General features: G+C 40.7%; 1 protein-coding gene across 1 annotated transcript in view; it reads left to right on the forward strand.

The window, feature by feature from the left end:
- Window positions 1-19827, forward strand: part of LOC135107818 (ionotropic receptor 93a-like) — a 76076-nt gene that overhangs the window by 47588 nt on the left and 8661 nt on the right. Inside the window, exon 5 of the mRNA XM_064018111.1 lies at window positions 15794-15952. Within this exon, the coding sequence (XP_063874181.1) occupies window positions 15794-15952 (159 nt within the window). The remainder of the gene's footprint in view (window positions 1-15793; window positions 15953-19827) is intronic.

Raw genomic sequence — 19827 nt, forward strand, 5'->3', positions numbered from 1 at the left:
TGGTGTTCCTCAGGGTTCTGTCCTGTCACCCACTCTCTTCTTATTATTCATTAATGATCTTCTAAACCAAACTTCTTGTCCTATCCCCTCCTACGCTGATGATACCACGCTGCACTTTTCCACGTCTTTTCATAGATGTCCAACCCTTCAGGAGGTAAACATATCACGCAGGGAAGCCACAGAACGCCTGATTTCTGATCTAAAATTTCTGATTGGGGCAGAGCAAACTTGGTATTGTTCAATGCCTCAAAAACTCAATTCCTCCATCTATCAACTCGACACAACCTTCCAGACAACTATCCCCTCTTCTTCAATAACACTCAACTGTCCCCATCTTCTACACTGAACATCCTCGGTCTGTCCTTTACTCGTACTTATAATCTGAACTGGAAACTTCACATCTCATCTCTACCTAAAACAGCCTCTATGAAGTTAGGTGTTCTGAGACGTCTCCGCCAGTTTTTCTCACCCCCCCCAGCTGCTAGCTCTGTACAAGGGCCTTATCCGTCCATGTATGGAGTATGCTTCACATGTCTGGAGGGGTTCCACTCATACTGCTCTTCTAGACGGGGTGGAATCAAAAGTTTTTCATCTCATCAACTCCTCTCCTCTAACTGACTGTCTTCAGCCTCTCTCTCACCGCCGCAATGTTGCATATCTAGCTGTCTTCTACCGCTATTTTCATGCTAACTGCTCTTCTGATCCTGCTAACTGCATGCCTCCCCTTCTTCTGCGGCCTCGCTGCACAACTAGACTTACTTCTTTCTCTCACCCCTATTCTGTCCACCTCTCTTCCTATGACTTGAATTCCTTTAAGAGGGAGGTTTCAAGACACTTATCCACCAATTTTTGACCACTGCTTTGACCCTTTTATGGGACTGACATTTTAGTGGGCTTTTTTTTTTTATTAGATTTTTGTTGCCCTTGGCCAGTGTCCTTCCTACATAAAAAGAAAAAAAAAAAAAAAGAAAAAAAAAAAAAAAAAAAAAAATATATATATATATATATATATATATATATATATATATATATATATATATATATATATATATATATATATATATATATATATATATATATATATATATATATATATATATATATATATATATATATATATATATATATATATATATATATATATATATATATATATATATATATATATATATATATATACATGTGTGTGAGTGTGTGTGTGTGTGTGTGTGTGTGTGTGTGTGTGTGTGTGTGTGTGTGTGTAGCAGGAAGTAAATCCTCTTTCTTACATTCTTACAGACGATGTTGAAGTCATGGGAAATTTCAGCATCATTGACTTTTGCTGTGTTTTCTCTATATCTCTTGTCAATTCTCTTTCTTAAGCTGTCCAAAAGTAGAATAGTTTATCGCAACATTCCGTTCCTCTTCAGGGAACATCTTCAGGCGTGGGTGTGAGAAGTGCGGCTCTACGTACCCCGTGGGTGGATCAAATTGGGATGTAACCGTGGCGAGAGGCAACCTGATTGGTTGGCTCGACGCGTAGCCTGGTAGGCTGCAGGAGGCAGCCTGATAGGCTGGTTCCATGTTCTGGGCGGGGTGCTGGCTTTTGTGGCATGTTGCGTTGGTCTTCTTTATTGAGTTGGGAGTATCTGTAGGTCTTGTGTTTGTAGATTCATGACTGGTCTTTCTTGTGGTATGCATAGTGATTCCAGGAAGAGTTGGCGGCGGGGGTTTCTTTCGCGCTGGATGATAATTGTGTGTTTTGAGTGTTTCCTTGTAGTGGTATTTTTATGCGACATGTTGTAGTGGTTCTTGATTCTTCTGTAGGTGGCAAGTGAGCCTCCTAGACAATGTAGTGTCATCTCAATATATGTTTGAGGTCCACAGTCCTCAGTTTTGCAGGTGTGTTTGTAGATGAAATGGTCTTCTTGTAAAGGAGTTTTCTTAGTGGTTACTCTGTTCTTTATTAGCAACTGTGACGTCTTCTTGGTGATATAGCATATGATGAGTGAAATGGTGTTCTCTTCGTATGTAGGCTTAACATGATGTTGTATTGTCTTTGATGATGCGTTCATCAGCCTTGTATTCCGTGGACATGATGTTTTTGTAGTAGAGTGGTATTTTGTCCTCTTTGTCCGGGTCTCGGTGGGTGTTGTTCCATGACGAGCAGTGTGTGAGGGTTCGCTTGATATAAGCATTGATGATGGAGTTACGGTAGTGTTGGGGGACTTTCACTTTTTTCGTTCAGGCAGGAACCCAGGTTGCTGGGTTTAGTGTAGACTGCACTAAATCTTGCATTGTTAGCGGTGAGGACGTCGAGGAAAGGGAGGTTGTTGTTTACTGTTGTCTCGTGGGTAAAGGTGAGTACAGAAGATTTATTGAGGCAGCGTTTAAGTTGTTGCTTTGCAGGTTTTTGAAAGAAACGTTGCGACAAACTATTCTACTTTTGGACAGCTCCTCGGACCTCTTACTGCTCAAGAAAGAGCACTGATAAGACATATAGAGAAAACACAGCAAAAATTCAATAATGATTAAGTTTCTCATGCCTTCAACATCGTCCATAAGAGACGATATATATATATATATATATATATATATATATATATATATATATATATATATATATATATATATATATATATATATATATATATATATATATATATATATATATATATATATATATATATATATATATATATATATATATATATATATATATATATATATATATATATATATATATATATATATATATATATATATATATATATATATATATATATATATATATATATATATATATATATATATATATATATATATATATATATATATATATATATATATATCGCCTTGCAGACAGACTTAGATAGAATGAATGAATGGACGGATAGATGGCAAATGCAATTTAATATCAATAAATGCAAAGTGCTTAGCGTAGGTAGAGGAAACCCACACAATAGGTACACATTAAACACCCAAACTCTGGTAGGTACAGGGTACGAGAAAGATTTAGGAGCTATAGTTAGCTCTGAACTCCGTCTAGGGAAACAATGCATAGAAGCCAGAAACAAGGCAAATAGGGTACTAGGATTCATTTTTAGGAGTGTTAAAAGTAGAAGGCCGGAAGTAATATTAAAGTTATACTTGGCGCTGGTCAGACCTCATCTAGACTACGCTGTGCAGTTCTGGTCCCCACATTACAGGAAAGATATAGGTCTATTAGAATCAGTACAGAGGAGAATGACTAAAAGGATTCAGGGGATGAGGAGTATTCCTTACGAAGCGAGGTTGAAGCGGTTAAATTTACATTCTCTAGAGAGACGTAGGTTAAGAGGGGACCTGATAGAAGTCTTTAAGTGGTATAAGGGTTATAACAAGGGAGATGTAAGCAAAATTCTTAGGATCAGCAACCAAGGTAGAACAAGAAATAACGGGTTCAAGCTTGAAAAATTTAGGTTTAGGAAGGAGATAGGAAAAAATTGGTTCTCAAATAGAGTGGTAGATGAGTGGAACGGACTCAGTAATCATGTAGTTAGTGCCAGGACACTAGAGAGCTTTAAGAGAAGATTAGACAAGTTTATGGATGGGGATAACAGATGGAAATAGGTAGGAGTGTTTCATACAGGGACTGCCACGTGTAAGCCTGGTCGCTTTTTGCAGCTTCCCTTATTTCTTATGTTCTTATGTTCTTATATATATATATATATATATATATATATATATATATATATATATATATATATATATATATATATATATATATATATATATATATATATATATATATATATATATATATATATATATATATATATATATATATATATATATATTTTTTTTTTTTTTTTTTATGTAAGAAGGACACTGGCTAAGGGCAACAAAAATCTAATAAAAAAAATGCCCACTGAAATGCCAGTCCCATAAAAGGGTCAAAGCAGTGGTCAAAAATTGGTGGATAAGTGTCTTGAAACCTCCCTCTTGAAGGAATTCAAGTCATAGGAAGGTGGAAATACAGAAGCAGGCAGGGAGTTCCAGAGTTTACCAGAGAAAGGGATGAATGATTGATAATACTGGTTAACTCTTGCGTTAGAGAGGTGGACAGAATAGGGGTGAGAGAAAGAAGAAAGTCTTGTGCAGAGAGGCCGCGGAAGGAGGGGAGGCATGTACTCGTAGTTGGCAAGATCAGAAGAGCAGTTAGCATGAAAATAGCGGTAGAAGACAGCTAGATATGCAACATTGCGGCGGTGAGAGAGAGGCTGAAGACAGTCAGTTAGAGGAGAGGAGTTGATGAGACGAAAAGCTTTTGATTCCACCCTGTCTAGAAGAGCAGTATGAGAGGAACCATCCCAGACATGTGAAGCATGCTCCATACATGGACGAATAAGGCCCTTGTACAGAGTTAGCAGCTGGGGAGGTGAGAAAAACTGGCGGAGACGTCTCAGAACACCTAACTTCATAGAAGCTGTTTTAGCTAGAGATGAGATGTGAAGTTTCCAGTTCAGATTATAAGTAAAGGACAGACCGAGGATGTTCAGTGTAGAAGATGGGGACAGTTGAGTGTCATTGAAGAAGAGGGGATAGTTGTCTGGAAGGTTGTGTCGAGTTGATAGATGGAGGAATTGAGTTTTTGAAGCATTGAACAATACCAAGTTTGCTCTGCCCCAATCAGAAATTTTAGAAAGATCAGAAGTCAGGCGTTCTGTGGCTTCCCTGCGTGATATGTTTACCTCCTGAAGGGTTGGACGTCTATGAAAAGACTTGGAAAAGTGTAGGGTGGTATCATCAGCGTAGGAGTGGATAGGACTAGAAGTTTGGTTTAGAAGATCATTAATGAATAATATATATATATATATATATATATATATATATATATATATATATATATATATATATATATATATATATATATATATATATATATATATATATATATATATATATATATATAAATATATATATATATATATATATTTTTTTTTATTATTATTATTTTTTTTTTAATCCTATGTGTTGTTTAAAGGAAGAGTCTGTCTTGCTGATAAAGCAATCTGAAAGCATCCTAACCACATAGTTATATCATAATTATTTTTTGAAAGTATTTGTTTATTTAATTGTCTACTGTGAGTGGAAGACGAGCGAGCATGCTTTTGAATCCCATGTGTTGTTTAAATGAAGAGTCCGTCTTGCTGATAAATCAATCTTAAAGCATCCAAACCACATAGTTAGATCATAATTATTTTCTGAAAGTATTTGTTTATTTAATTGCCTACTGTGAGTGGAAGACGAGCGAGCATGCGAGGATAGCGTGCACCTCCGACCTCTCCTCCCCTCCCACATGAGTCATACCTTTGTGATAAGCTGGAGCTGGGTGTTCACACGCTTACGAACCAGTCACTGCCTTGAGCTTCAAGGAGTCTAACATACCATGGGAAGCAGTATGTTCTGAGGAGCCTGGGGGGGGGATACAGGCAGAACGGCCAGTTACTTTAAGGGGTGTTTCAGTCATTTATCGCAGTACGCCCCTGTGTGTGTGTGTAGTGTAGGCGTCGCCATCAATCTGTCTGTGAGAGCACTTGCTTGCAAGGCATTCAGCATACGAGTATATTACAATGTGACTCGTCGTCTCATTGTGAGGTCATCTCACCTGATGACAATGAGTGGTCGACATCTCGCCTGTTTGTTTATGTAGGCAATTTGTACACAAGGTGTTCTGTTAAATACTACTGTTGGTCAAGGTTCCTGTAGAGGGGTTGGCCCCAGAAAATTAACACTATGCTGCTGTGTAGTATAATGTTGTTGTTATAATATTCCCTTGCCTGAAATAGGCTGATGACCTCATTTGTTTAACCTGTTGTTATTACCGTCTGTGTAAAGGGTGCAAGAGTCAAAAGAGGACCTTGTAACCCCACATTAAGCCATGCACCAAGTCACGTAGGCGGTGACTTGCGGGAAGCTAGCCAAATTTGAAGCAGCTGTAAGAGGGGCAGGAATTTGTAGTTGTAAAAGAAATTAGAAACCTCATCAGGGTTGCTGGAAGATTTGTGGCCATGCTTATTGCTTATTTATTTCGTTGTTTTTTCTTTGCCCACACTCAGTTTATGCCATGGAGAGTACAGGTGGTAGCTGAGGTGATTCGTTACCAGTGTCTTGTTTTTTGCCAAGAGTGGTGGCATAGATCTGACCCAGCATGGTGTCAGGTCACAGTCCCACGGGTAGCGTCCAAGGACGACTCAGCCCTGCTCAAAGTACTGATGGATTCTCCCAGACACAAGGCATGTCTGAGGAAATGAAATTTAAATTGGAGATGAGGAGAATGGAGTTGGAGGAGGCTAGAAAAACTAAGAGTCCTGAGTTAGAGGCAGAGAAGGTGAGATATTTGAGAGGGCTCCAGTTGGAAGGTGAACCCAAAGAATGGAGATTTAAGAATGAGGAAACTAGGGAAGCCAGAAAGCTTGAGGCCGATGAGAAGGCAAGATGATTTGAACAAGGGAAAGAATTGTGGTTACTTGAGGCAGAGGAGTCAAAGATGTATGAAAGGGAAGAGGTTGAAATGAATAGAATATATGAGTTGAAGACGATGTGGATAAAAGTTAACTCACCTAATGGCTTGAGAAGAGAATGAATTAGGGAAGATGCTGTAAAAAGCCAAATGGTGAGTTTGAAATTGATTCCTGAGTTTGATGAGAAAAAAGCTGACACATTGGTTTCAGAGATTTGAAAAAGCCTCAGAATTTGATTGGCTTCAGGAGAGATGGGTTGGCCTTGTTGCCGATATGTTGAAGGGCAAGGTTATCGAGACTTATGATGGGATGCCAGTAGAGGACGAGGAGGACTACAAGGAATTTAAGGGTGACATCCTGAGAGCTTATAAGCTATGGCCAGAGGCGTATAAACTGCAGAAGAAAAGGCCTTGTGATTCCTACCACGAGTGTGCTCAGTATTTCGAGATGTTCAAAAAGTAGATTGCTATCGAGCAGGCCAAGTCCTAACATGAGTTAAGAGAGCTCACGGTAATGGAGCAATTTATAAACGTGGCTGTGAAAAAACTGGTGCCTCTGCTCCAAGAAAAAAAAATTGAAAAGCCTAAAGGAGGCACATACGCCGACAGATGACCACGCGTTGGCCTGTGCCAAGTTGGATTGGTGGTACGTTTGGCGGGCAAAGTGATGGTTTGTCGGGAGGCACGACTGGCGATAGTTTGTCACCAAGTCCACGCTATAGCAGTGGCTTCGGTAATAAGTCTGTTGGTAATGGTCTGTTGGTAAGTCTTCGGCAATAAGCTTGAATGACTTGAATTCCTTAAAGAGGGAGGTTTCAAGACACTTATCCACCAATTTTTTACCACTGCCTTGACCCTTTTATGGGACTGGCATTTCAGTGGGCATTTTTTTTTATTGATTTTTGTTGCCCTTGGCCAGTGTCCTTCTTACATAAAAAAAAAAAAAAAAACTGTTAGTAGTAAGTCTCCACCCAGACCTCAGCAGAGACAGACTGGGAGCACACAACACAGCACATTATGCAACCCATGTGTCATTATTGCAAAAATACTGGGCACTTTATATTGAATTGTCCCAAGTTAATAATAGCCAGAGCTTCCAAGACCTCCCCCGGAAGATGGTGGCTTCAGCCCAAGCACATTGAATCAGAGACGAGTTCAATTCTGACTCACCCAGACCCTCACCGGCAGCAGGACAGGCCTCTGGGCACTCCATTCCCACAGGGCCGAGACTAGGATTGTGATGAGGTCTGGCTGGCGTTTGGTCGTGAGAGTTTAAAGGCAGGTAGTACCGCCCCCTCATCTGTTGTTATCTCACCATCCCACGTGAGCTCTGGTTTGGACTGGTGTCGCTCCTGTTTGTGCAGGGCCACTGTTGAAATTGATGGGATTGAATACCCAGTAACTTTTCTGAGAGACAGCCGCATAGCAGTCTCTGTGCAGGAATGACTGAAATTTGAATTGATTCAGTTAAGTCTGTATGGTGCCGGAGAATTGGCGCCGTGGAAAGCTTCGCTACGGCGGAGATCAGGCTTTCATGCCCACTAGTGACCACGGAGGCGCAGGTGCCACTAGCAGAGAACCTGCCAGTGTCTTGGGTAGATTTTCTTTTAGGGAATGACCTGGCAGGTGGGAGAGTTTGGGTGTAGTCCCCATCCACGGACACCAGCACGGATGTGGAGGCTGGTCAAGTTCCTGACTCTCTTAGTTATGTTACTCGCCCGAAGACTAGGCGAGGCGAGGCGAGGCAGGTTCTGAGACTCCTGGGGTCGACTGCAATAAAGCAGTGTTCGAGATGATGTCACTGTGGGGGCGGAGTGCCCAGAGGCCCGTCCCACTGTATGGGTCTGGACAAGTCTGAATTGAACTGGTCTCTCTGAGTCAGTCAGTGTGCTGGGGCTGACTGCAGAAGCGCAGAACCACCCCAGAAAGCACCTGACTTTGTTGAGAGTGTTACCGAGAATGAGGCCGGAGTGTTGAATTCGGGTTGTTTGTTTGATGACTTGCCTTGACCTACAGAACCTCTCGTAGGTAATGGTCAGGCGGAGTTATCGTCACCTGGAGTTGAGGCTGTGAGCGCTGGTACTCAGTCCGAGCCCCAGCCGATAGCTGGGAGACTCCTGACTATGCTGGAGAGGTGGGAATTTCCTCCACTCCGGAGTGTGCCGGAGGCTGCGAGCAGGCTGTTCCCATGTCAAGAGCAGACAAGGTGAGTGTTTGTTTGCTCACGTAGTGAGCCACCCGTGCTGGTAGTTGCTGCTACAGCTGCCAGTGTAGCTAAGGAGGGATCTGTCCCTTGTGTATGTGGTGCCCCACTACTTGCCAAGACAGGAGAGGACGGCAAACAAACTAAAGGATCGGGCAGCGTTTGCTCAACGTAACAGTATTTTGAATAGCCGTAGGAGCGAGGAGGACAGACGTTTGTTGCACCACTTTGTTTTGCCACCCACAGTCAAGGAGGCACGGTTCTAATAGTTGGCAGTAGCCTGGTATTTGGCCATTTTGGAGTCAGAATGACTCGGGAACGTGAAGCGCGGTTCTAGGGACTGGGTTTGGTTCCGTTTGCTGGGTGTAACCGCGTGGGTCAGGCTGGCAAGTCTGATGACCTCTTGCCAGGGGTCCCTCTCCCCTGTGTTATGTCTAGATTTGTTTCTCCTAGTGCAGAAATGATTAAAAAAGTTGCTCTTCCGTCCCCTTCTTCCAATGTCGGTTATGATGTAGTTGGCGCGAGCGTTACGGCGCAGCGTCAGGAGGCAGCGCTGAGTAAAGCTGCCGGTGAAATGCTGCTTGCCACTCGGTAAGCACCCTCAGTATTGCTGAGGGCTTCACTTGGCCGAGTTCCTATTGATTGTCAGGTGCTGGGACCGAGAAAGGTAGTATCTGATGATGGTTGCCATCCTCTTCGAAGTGACAATGTATGATGAAAAAAGATTACACGAGAGCGGTTGTGGGATAAGTGGGGCTGGCCCAGAGACACGTTGGCTGGACTCATGGTGGAGCCGGTGGTTGTTGTGTTGTGATGGCCACGTATGGGAGTTTAGCTGAGTGTGCGGGAATAGGTGTGCTGCATCCTGGAGAGAAGCATCCGTTAGCTCGTTGTGGCGATACCTGTGTCATCAGGTGGTCGGCGGGAGGGATGAGGTGAAAGAATTGCTGTGCCTGACATTGAGATGCAAGCTTGGCCTTGTCGCACCTTACAAGAAGAATTTTGTTTGATTAAGAGCGGCCAGATGCCAACTTCAAATGAAGTAGTATTTTTGTTTTATGGATGTGGGACGGAGACTCCAAGGAGCCAAGAGCAGGCAAGCGGGAGTAACGTTGTGGGCAGTAAAAGCCCAGATGGAAGATCAATGTGCTCTCCAGAGAGGAGAGTTAAAGTGGCTAACCAGTTAGATTTGCTTGGCAGCCCGATGGAGGGCATTGTTTTACCAGGAAGAGTATTGCCTGGCGGTGCCGTGACGATGCACCAGGAGACTACTGTCCCTGGTGGGCTAGTGCGTGTTGCAAGGACGCAGGGATGTCGCTGCTTGGTGATTGTGATGTTTGCACAGTATGAAGAAAAGGATACAGAACATGGAGTAGGAAGTGTAGTAGAGACCGTAGGTGTGAGTGAATGGAGGAGTAGTGAAGGCAGAGCAAAGAGAAGACGATGGAGGAGGTGAGATAAGAATCACAGGAGAAGGTGGAGCAGGCGTAGCTGCTGGAGGAGAGATCTACATATGACACCGTGCAGGAATAAACGTGCTCAACAATGTAGCCGGGGAGATCGCAGGTCCTGGCTGAAAACCAGAGATGGATCTCGATGGAGGAGGAGAGAGAAGAAACGGCAGGATGAGAATGGAGGACCAAGTTGTAGCGCTGTTGATTCATGTTGTTTTGATGATTGTTTATAGTCGTGTTTTCGTACCTCTCTGTTATTTGTGATTCCTATGTATGTCTCTGTTTTGAGGATGATGTAGTCAGCCATAATAAATTATGTGAAGAGTTTGAATTTCTTAAAGGTAAAAAAATTTCGTAAGCTGTGGACAACTTACGAAATTTTCTTTTGGAGCGGAGCGTGTTGCGCATACCAAGTCAGAAGGAGGAAGTAATGAAAGTACAAAAAAAGGGAAGAATGAAAAAAAAAAAGATGGAAGGAAGGTAGAGAGTGAAAATACAAATGCAAGACCTTTAATTGTTGGGTGGCCGCGGGCTGAAGTTACCATGAAATCTCTCATATGTAGCTACCCTCCTTAATTTAATTTACCATACCTTAAGTTAATTTACCATATTTCTAATTACCATATTTGTAATTTCTAATTAGTTTGAGTCCCACATGTTGTGTAGATGAAGAGTCCCTCTTGCCGATAAAACAAATCGAATGCTTCCAGACCACATAGTGTAATATAATTATTTCTGAAGATATTGTTTATTTAGTGGCCTACTGAGAGTGGGAGGCGAGCGAGCCTGCGTTGGTGGGGTGCACCCTCGTCCCCCTCTTACCCTGCCACATGAGTCATACCCTTGTGATAAGAACGAGCTGGGTGTTCTCACGCTTCAGTCACTGTCTTAAGCTTGAACGAATCAAACATACCATACAACAAACATACCAATGGAAGCAGCATGTTCTGAGAAGACTAGGGAGGATACAGCTAGAAGGGTCAGTTACTTCAAGGAGTATTTGAGACATTTATCGGAGTACGAACTGGGTATGACTTCTCTTCTCTTTTCTTTATGAGTCAAGTACCTGGTGACAGTAAGCGATCGATGACCCTCCTGTTTGTTTTTGTGGCCAGTTTGTTTGTGCACAAGATGTTTTGTTAAATGCTAGTTGTTCATGGATCCTGTAGAGGGGCTGGCCGCAGAGGATTAATAGTATGCTGCCATGTATTATAATATTCTTCTTCCCCGGATCATGTCGTTTCTGTTAAGGGAGCATGATCTGTTTCCTTGGAAGTTGAATATAATATTGCCCAGCAGAGAAAGATAGTGTCTTCTTATTTGTGAGGGCGATATGCCATAGAACATTATAACCCTTATATATGAGTGATTGTTACATGATGTAGCTGTTCCCTCCTAGATCGTGGCTGACGATTCTTTCCCAGAGAGTGGAAAGTGATTCGTTTGTTATAATATTCCTGTGTCCGTTGGTAGGTGAAACAGACTGCCGACCTCAGTCGTGTAACCTGGTGTTATGACCGTCTGTGTAAAAAGAGAACCTTGTAACCCATATTAAGCCCTGCACCAAATCACATAGGTAATGATTTGGGGGAAGTTAGCCCAGTTTGAGACAACTTGATGAGGGGCATGAATTTGTGGTTGTAATATATATATATATATATATATATATATATATATATATATATATATATATATATATATATATATATATATATATATATATATATATATATATATATATATATATATATATATATATATAAGAGACTAGTGGGAGAGAAGAAGATAATGAGTATGGAGGAGACAAGAAGAAAGATAGAGAGAGAAAGAGAGAGAAAGAGTGGAAGGTTGACAAGCCCAGCGTGGCACCATGGTCTTCCAGTTGCATAAGCTACAACATTTTCTTACTTATTTCCCACACTTCCCTATGGAGCACCACATTAAAACCACGACCACTTTGAAGAGTATTAATTTGCGTATCATGTGCCAGAGTTAAATTGCAATAAGTTCCTTCAGGGACTTGCAATAAGCAAGATATTGCTATTAGTATTGCCTTATAGCGAGAACAATGTGGCTTGGCGGTTCGTCACCCTCCCCCCTCAAAATCTCATTACCCCTCCCCTTAGTTTTGTCATGCAACTCACCTACCCCAGAGAGCGCGGGGTGATGACGCTTCTTAGTCAATCGTTGCTTGTGTAACGTGGGAGACAGATGTGCATGCTGAGGCAGATAAGACTAAAGGGGGGGATAAAGCTTAAAGGTTTTTTTTTTTTAATGGGATATTATCTACATAATTAAAGCAGTACGCCCCTGCTGATATAGATAAGAAATAGGAGTCTCCATGAATCTGCCTGTTGTTGCTGTGCCTCTTAAATTTGGATAAATATTTTTTCAAACCGATTTCTCAGCTATGGGTTGGATTTTTCATGTATTGGAGAGTGGCTGGCTGCCTCTCCCTTTTGTTTTTGGTTTGTTTGTTCTTGTATTTGTAGTATTTTGTTGTACAATTAAATGCTACTGGGCTTCATAGTTCTTTTAAGAGTTCTGGATCCAAAGGATTATGGTTACTCTGCTGTGCAGTAATGTATACTCTTTCTCCAGGCCTTGTTTTTCCTGGCTGGCAGTAGTCTGTCTTCTAGGAAACTTTATATGATATTATTCAGCAGGAGGAGGTAATATTCTATGAAAGTGGATGGTTTTATTGTTTCATGAGAGGGAAAACTCGTGGAATATTACAAGCCTTATAGCCGTTGTCCCTTGCCGTAGGTGTGATTTCTAGAATGTGGCTTGTGACTCTTTCCCAGCAAGTTCGAGTTGTTTGGCAGTTGCAATATTTCCTTACCTGTAAGAAATGAAACAGTTTGGCGACCTCATTTATTTAACTCATCTCAGGAAACCAGAAGGACCCTGTGAAATTGACTTTCAGCCCCACACTACACTGGCCAGGAAGCAGTGTAGGGTGGCTGACCCCAAATAGTGGCAGCCATGAAGGGAGGCGGAATCTGGCGTTGCAACCATCTGTTTAAGGGTTGCAGGAGACCAGAAGACCCTGTAAACCCGAGGATGGGCCCAGCACTAGATTATGTAGGTAAAATAGGGAAGCTTGGCAAAATTAAAGGCAACAGTGACAGGGGGCGAAATTTGTGGATATAAAAAAAAAAAAGTTTATACAAGTGTGTGTGTATATATATATATATATATATATATATATATATATATATATATATATATATATATATATATATATATATATATATATATATATATATATATATATATATATATATATATATATATATATATATATATATATATATATATATATATATATATATATATATATATATATATATATATATATATATATATATATATATATATATATATATATATATATATACACGGCAAAGTTTTGAGACACAATAGGGGTGGGCAGGGATAACGCACAGAGTTCTTTCTTTTCTTCACTTTAATACTTCCACCGCTTCAATTTTACTGAAAGCATCTTCAAGCTAAAATATGTAATTATATTTAGCACAATATAGATAAAAAAATATATAATTTAAAAAATAAGAGCTAACCACAACACAAGGGACAATAAAAAGAAAAAGAAAAACCGACAAATGTATAACCGTGGGTCACATTGTTCAGCTTTAGAGATAGATGTGATAGCTGTGATGCCATCTGGTTGAAATAAAGGAGGGAAAGAGGAAGAACCAAGTTATTGGTACAAGAAGTCACAAAGGGAGTTAGATCTTGAAAGATTTTGACACTTTCTATTAATGAAGGAGTTTTTGGCTAGCTGGAGAACAGATTTCGCATGGTTCCTGGCAGAAATATAAAGCACATGAGAACCTGGTGATGGAAGGCTCAAGTACTTTTTTTTTTTGTCGACCGCCACTGTATTATGTATAGCACAAGAATAGGCTATGTTAAACCAAGGTTTGGAAGGCTTAGATCGAGAAAAAGAGTGAGGAATGTACGCCTCCATGCCAAACACTATCACCTCTGTTATGTGCTCGGCACACAGAGACGGGTCTCTGACATGGAAGTAGTAGTCACTCAAAGGAAAATCTGCAAAATACCTGCTTAGTTCCCCCAAATAGCAGAGACAGAACGCCAGAGGCACCTCCGCTTAGGGTGATCCTGAGGAGGGATTGGAACGATAGGAAAAGATACTAATATTAGATGGTGATTGGAGGAGCCCGTCGGAGAAGAGAGGGTAACACCATAAGCGAAAGGATTAAAGGTTAGGAAAAGGTCAAGAATGTTTGGTGTATCTCCAAAACGGTCAGGAAGACGAGTAGGGTGTTGTACTAATTGATCTAGGTCGTGGAGGATAGCAAAGGTGAAGGCTAGTTCATCAGGATGGTCAGGGATCGGAGAGGAAACCAAAACTGGTGGTGAACATTAGTCTCTAAGAATGGAGTTCTCTGCAAAAGGGAAGAGAGTCAGAATGTGCTCCACTTTGGAAGTTAAGTAGGCAAAGGGATTTCTAATATTTAGAAGAGTTAGGTAAGAGGTATACATCACAGATAAATTTAGTTTGAGAGTGACTTAGTAGTCATAGCCAGATGGTGGAAATCTTGGAAGATTCATGATCGTGGGCATGAGAGCAGGTTAAGTCGTTGCACTCATAAACGCATTATCCAGCTTTGGATTGAAAATGAGGATAGAGAAAGTAGGATGGAACAGAAAAGTTACCTCAGACACCTGCGTTTCAGTGAGTAAAGGAGGATGAGGTTTAGTAGAGGAGAGGTGGTGTTCTACAGATTGAAAATTAGATCCAAGACCATGAATGATGCAGAAGTTAATGAAGAAAACGTTGAGGAAGGTGTCAAGACATGTAGTATCGATACAAGAAGAGCAGTCTGACCCGGGAACATTTATGGTCCCCCTCCCCAGAGGGGACTCCAAGACTGGTGTACGAGTTGCCATGAAAATTTAAAATTTTGACTGAAGGGTGTGTGTGTGTTGTGTAGTGAAGGTGCTTGTAGTGTTGTGTGAAGGAAGAGAGGTGGCTTTAGAGGGCAAGCTGCGACTGACCCCTTGTGTTGTGAAACACAACAGGAAACGTTCATTGATGTCACAGCTGGGTTTAATGATAACTTCACATCACCCCCTGATCTGATGCTTTAAATATCAGCTGGGAGAAATTATCGTTTCGGCAGGTGCCTACTGCATTAATATCGGACTTTTGGCCGTTTATGTAACAATATATATATATATATATATATATATATATATATATATATATATATATATATATATATATATATATATATATATATATATATATATATATATATATATATATATATATATATATATATATATAATAAACACATAATCATATTTGTGTCTACTACTACTACAGTAGTACTACTATATATATATATATATATATATATATATATATATATATATATATATATATATATATATATATATATATATATATATATATATATATATATATATATAATAAACACATAATCATATTTAGCGATAATCATCTTTGGCATCATTGGAATCGATTTGTCATCATAGTTGGGTTTTTGTTTCTCCATCTCTTTTCTTCCGTTGACAATATAAAATATGTATCGATATAGCTAAGTTGCCGCAGGTTCCTAATGCATAATCCCTTTACAGGGTTTAGCCGACAGATTTTTTGCTATGTCAAATATTGAAGAGATATACAAGAAACTTATAAGTGGCTATGGAGTTTACATATCATCCCGAAATCATCTGGTGTACACAGGCTCCTCCTATGCGTCCTCAGTGGGTGTTCCCACGCTGAGGATAATACCTGTAAGTTAACAAGATTAATGAATTTCAGATTTTGAGTGTGTGTGTGTGTGTGTGTGTGTGTGTGTGTGTGTGTGTGTGTGTGTGTGTGTGTGTGTGTGTGTGTGTGTGTGTGTGTGTGTGTGTGTGTGTGTGTGTGTGTGTGTGTGTGTGTGAGTGTGTGTACCGATATAACATACTACTACTACTACTACTACTACTACTACCATCTCAGAGTAATCAAGTGATGGACCTCACCTCACCCCACCACTCGCCATATGTCTATGTTCCTTGAACATAGACAAACACAATCATGTGTACAAACACAATCCTTTCCCTTTCCTCCCCTGAGGAACCACATTAGTCTTGCCTTCTCTGTGTTACCCGCCTTTATGTCCGCCGATGTTTAAAACACCACATAGACTTAACTTTATTCTCTGTGGCTTTCCTGGATTTTCGTTTTTTCCTACCAGAGGGTCGTGTATTAAGTATGAGTAAACATCACCAGGCAAAGAATATTCAATAGATCGGCTCGCGGCAAAACGCCTTAACATATCATACAGCGCCATTCCGTCCGATTAATTATAGTGTACTGCATATTCTTTTTTTTTTTTTTTTTTCATGTAGGAGGGACAGCGGCCAAGGGCAACAAAAATCTAATAAAAAAAAAAAATGTCCACCGAGATATCGATCCTGAATACGGTCCGAAGTGGTTGTCAAAAATTAAAGGATAAGTGTCTTGAAACCTCTCTCTTGAAGGACTTCGTCATAGGAAGGTGGAAATGCAGAAGCACGAAAGGAAATTCCAGAGTTTACCAGAGAAGGGGATGAATGATTAGGAATACTGGTTAACTCTTGCATTATAGAGGTAGAGAGAACAGGGGTGAGAGAAAGAAGAAAGTCTTGTGCAGCGATGCCGCGGGAAGAGGAGAGGGATGCAGTTAGCAAGATCAGAAGAGCAGTTAGCATGAAAATAGCAGTAGAAGATAGCAAGAGATGCAACATTCTGGCGATGAGAAAGAGACTGAAGACAGTCAGTTAGAGGTGAGGAGTTGATGAGACGAAAAGCTTTTGATTCCACCCTGTCTAAAAGAGCGCTACGAGAGTTTACAGAGAGGTTACAGTGAGAAGGATAGAAGCCGTAAGAGGGTAGTTTGGAAATCAAAGCTTTGTGCCAGACTCAGTCAAAAGCTTTTGATATGTCTAAGGGAACAACAAAATTTTCACCATAATCTCTAACAGGAGGATGACCAAGACTCAGTAAGGAAAGCCAGAAGATCACCAGTAGAGCTGCCTTACCGGAACCCATACTGGCGATCAGATAGGTTATACATTGATAGATGGTTAATAAACTTGCTGTTAAGGATAGATTAAAAACTTTACATAGGCAGTAAATTAAAGCAATAGGATGGTAGTTTGAGGGATTAGAACGGTCATCCTTTTTAGGAACAGAATGGATGTAGGCAGAATTCTAACAAGAAGAAAAGGCAGATTTTGACAGACAAAGTTGAAAGAGTTTGACTAGGCAAGGTGCAAGCACGGAGGCGTAGTTTCGGAGAACAATAGGAGGGATCCCATCAGCTCCATAAGCTTTCAGAGGGTTTAGGCCAGCGAAGGCATGGAAAACATCATTGCGAGGAATTTTAATAGGTAGCATAAAGTAGTCAGAGGGTGCAGGAGAGGGTGGAACAACCCCTGAATCGTCCAAAGTAGAGTTTTTAACAAAGTTCTGAGCGCAGAATTCAGCTTAAGAGATAAATGTGATAGCAGTGGTGCCATCTGGTTGAAATAATGAAGGGAAAGAAAAAAAAAAGCAAAGTTATTGGAGATGTTTTTGGCTAGATGCCAGAAGTCACTAGGGGAGTTAGTTCATGAAAGATTTTGACACTTTCTATTAATGAAGGAGTTGTTGACTAGTTGGAGAAAAGACGTGGCATGGTTCCCGGCAGAAATATAAAGAACAAAAAAACAAAAAAAATAAGGGAAGCTGCAAAAAGCAACCAGGCTTACACGTGGCACTCCTTGAATGAAATATATCCACCTGTTTCCACCTATCATCCCCATCTATAAACCCGTCTAATCTTCTCTTAAAGCTCCCTAATGTCTTAGCACTAACAATATGATTACCGAGTCCGTTCTAATCATCTACCACTCTATTTGAGAACCAATTTCTTCCTATCTCTTTCTTAAAATTTTTTTTTCAGGCTTGAACCCATTATTTTTCTTTCTATCCTGGTTGCTGATCCTAAGAATTTTGCTTACATCCCCATTGTTATAACCCTTATATAACTTAAAGACTTCTATCAAGTCCCCTCTTAGCCTACGTCTCTTTAAAGAATGTAGATTTAACAACTTCAATCTCGCCTTTATTCAGCCCTGAAGCTGGAGTGAGAAGGATAGAAGCCATTGGAGGGTAGTTTTGAAATCAAAGCATTGTGCCAGACTCTATCACTGTATAAAGCAACAGCAAAAGTTTCCCAAAAATCTCTAAAAGAGGATGAATAAGACTCAGTAAGGAAAGCCAGAAGGTCACCAGTAGAGCGGCCTTGACGTAACCCATACTGGCAATCAGAATCAAATAGAAGGTTGTGAAGTGATAAATGTTTAAGAATCTTCTTGTTAAGGATATATTAAATAACTTTAGATAGGCAATAGAACAATAGGACGGTACTTTGAGGGATTAGAACGTTCACTCTTTTTAGGAACAGGCAGAATGAAGGCAAACTTCCAGAAAGAAGTAGATGTTGACAGACAAAGTTGAAAGGCTTTGACTAGGCAAGGTGCAAAAACTGAGGCGCAGTTTCAGAGAACAATAGGAGGGACCCCATCAGGTCCATAAGCCTTCCGAGGGTTTAGGCCAGCGAGGGCATGGAAAACATGATTTTCGAAGAGTTTGAATGGATTGCATGAAGTAGTCAAAGGATGGAGGAAAGGGAGGAACAATCCCTGAATCGTCCAAGGTAGAGTTTTTAGCAAAGGTCTTAGCGAAAAGTTCAGCTTTAAAGATAGATGTTATAGTGGTGCCATCTGGTTGAAATAAAGAAGGGAGTGAAGAAGGAGCAAAGTTACTGGAGATCTTTTTGGCTAGAAGCCAGAAGTCACGAGCGGAGTTAGATATTCAAAGATTTTGACACTTTCTATTAATGAAGGAGTTTTTGTCTAGTTAGAGATCAGACTTGGCATGGTTCCAGGCAGAAATATTAAGTACATGAGATTCTGGTGATGAACGGCTCAAGTACCTTTTATGGGCCACCTCTCTATCATGTATAGCACGAGAACAGGTTGTGTTAAACCAAGGTATGGAAGGTTTAGGTCGAGAAAAAGAGTGAAGAATGTACGCCTCCATGCCAGACACTATCACCTCTGTTATGCAATCGGCACGCAGAGACGGGTCTCTGTCTCGAAAGCAGGAGTCATTCCAAGGAAAATCAGCAAAATACCTCCTCAGGTCCTCCCAACTAGGAAAGCCAAAACGCCAGAGGCACCTCCGCTTAGGGGGATCCTGAGGAGGGATTGGAGCGAGAGGACGAAATATAGATATGAGATTGTGATCAGAGAAACCCAGCGGAGAAGAGAGGTTAATAGCATAAGCAGAATTAGAGGTTAGGAAAAGGTCAAGAATGTTGGGCGTATCTTCAAGATATGTGTGCACACTGGAACACACATCAATACACTAGACCCGACTGCTTGTCTTAGTTATAATATTATTATAAAAAAAAAAGAAAATATACCCATGAAAAATACCCGACAATCTAAGGTTTGCCCCGGTTTCCCGCTTGGATACTTTGTACTCTACTACCGGGTAGCTACCCAGGGTTCCGCCCGTCCTTAACAGACGTCACCGCGAGCTAGTCAGTTTCTCTGTAGAAATAATTTTTATTATACTGGAGCCGCTTTAC

The sequence above is a fragment of the Scylla paramamosain genome, chromosome 16 (genome assembly GCF_035594125.1).
Source record: "Scylla paramamosain isolate STU-SP2022 chromosome 16, ASM3559412v1, whole genome shotgun sequence".
Taxonomy (NCBI): Eukaryota; Metazoa; Arthropoda; class Malacostraca; order Decapoda; family Portunidae; genus Scylla; species Scylla paramamosain.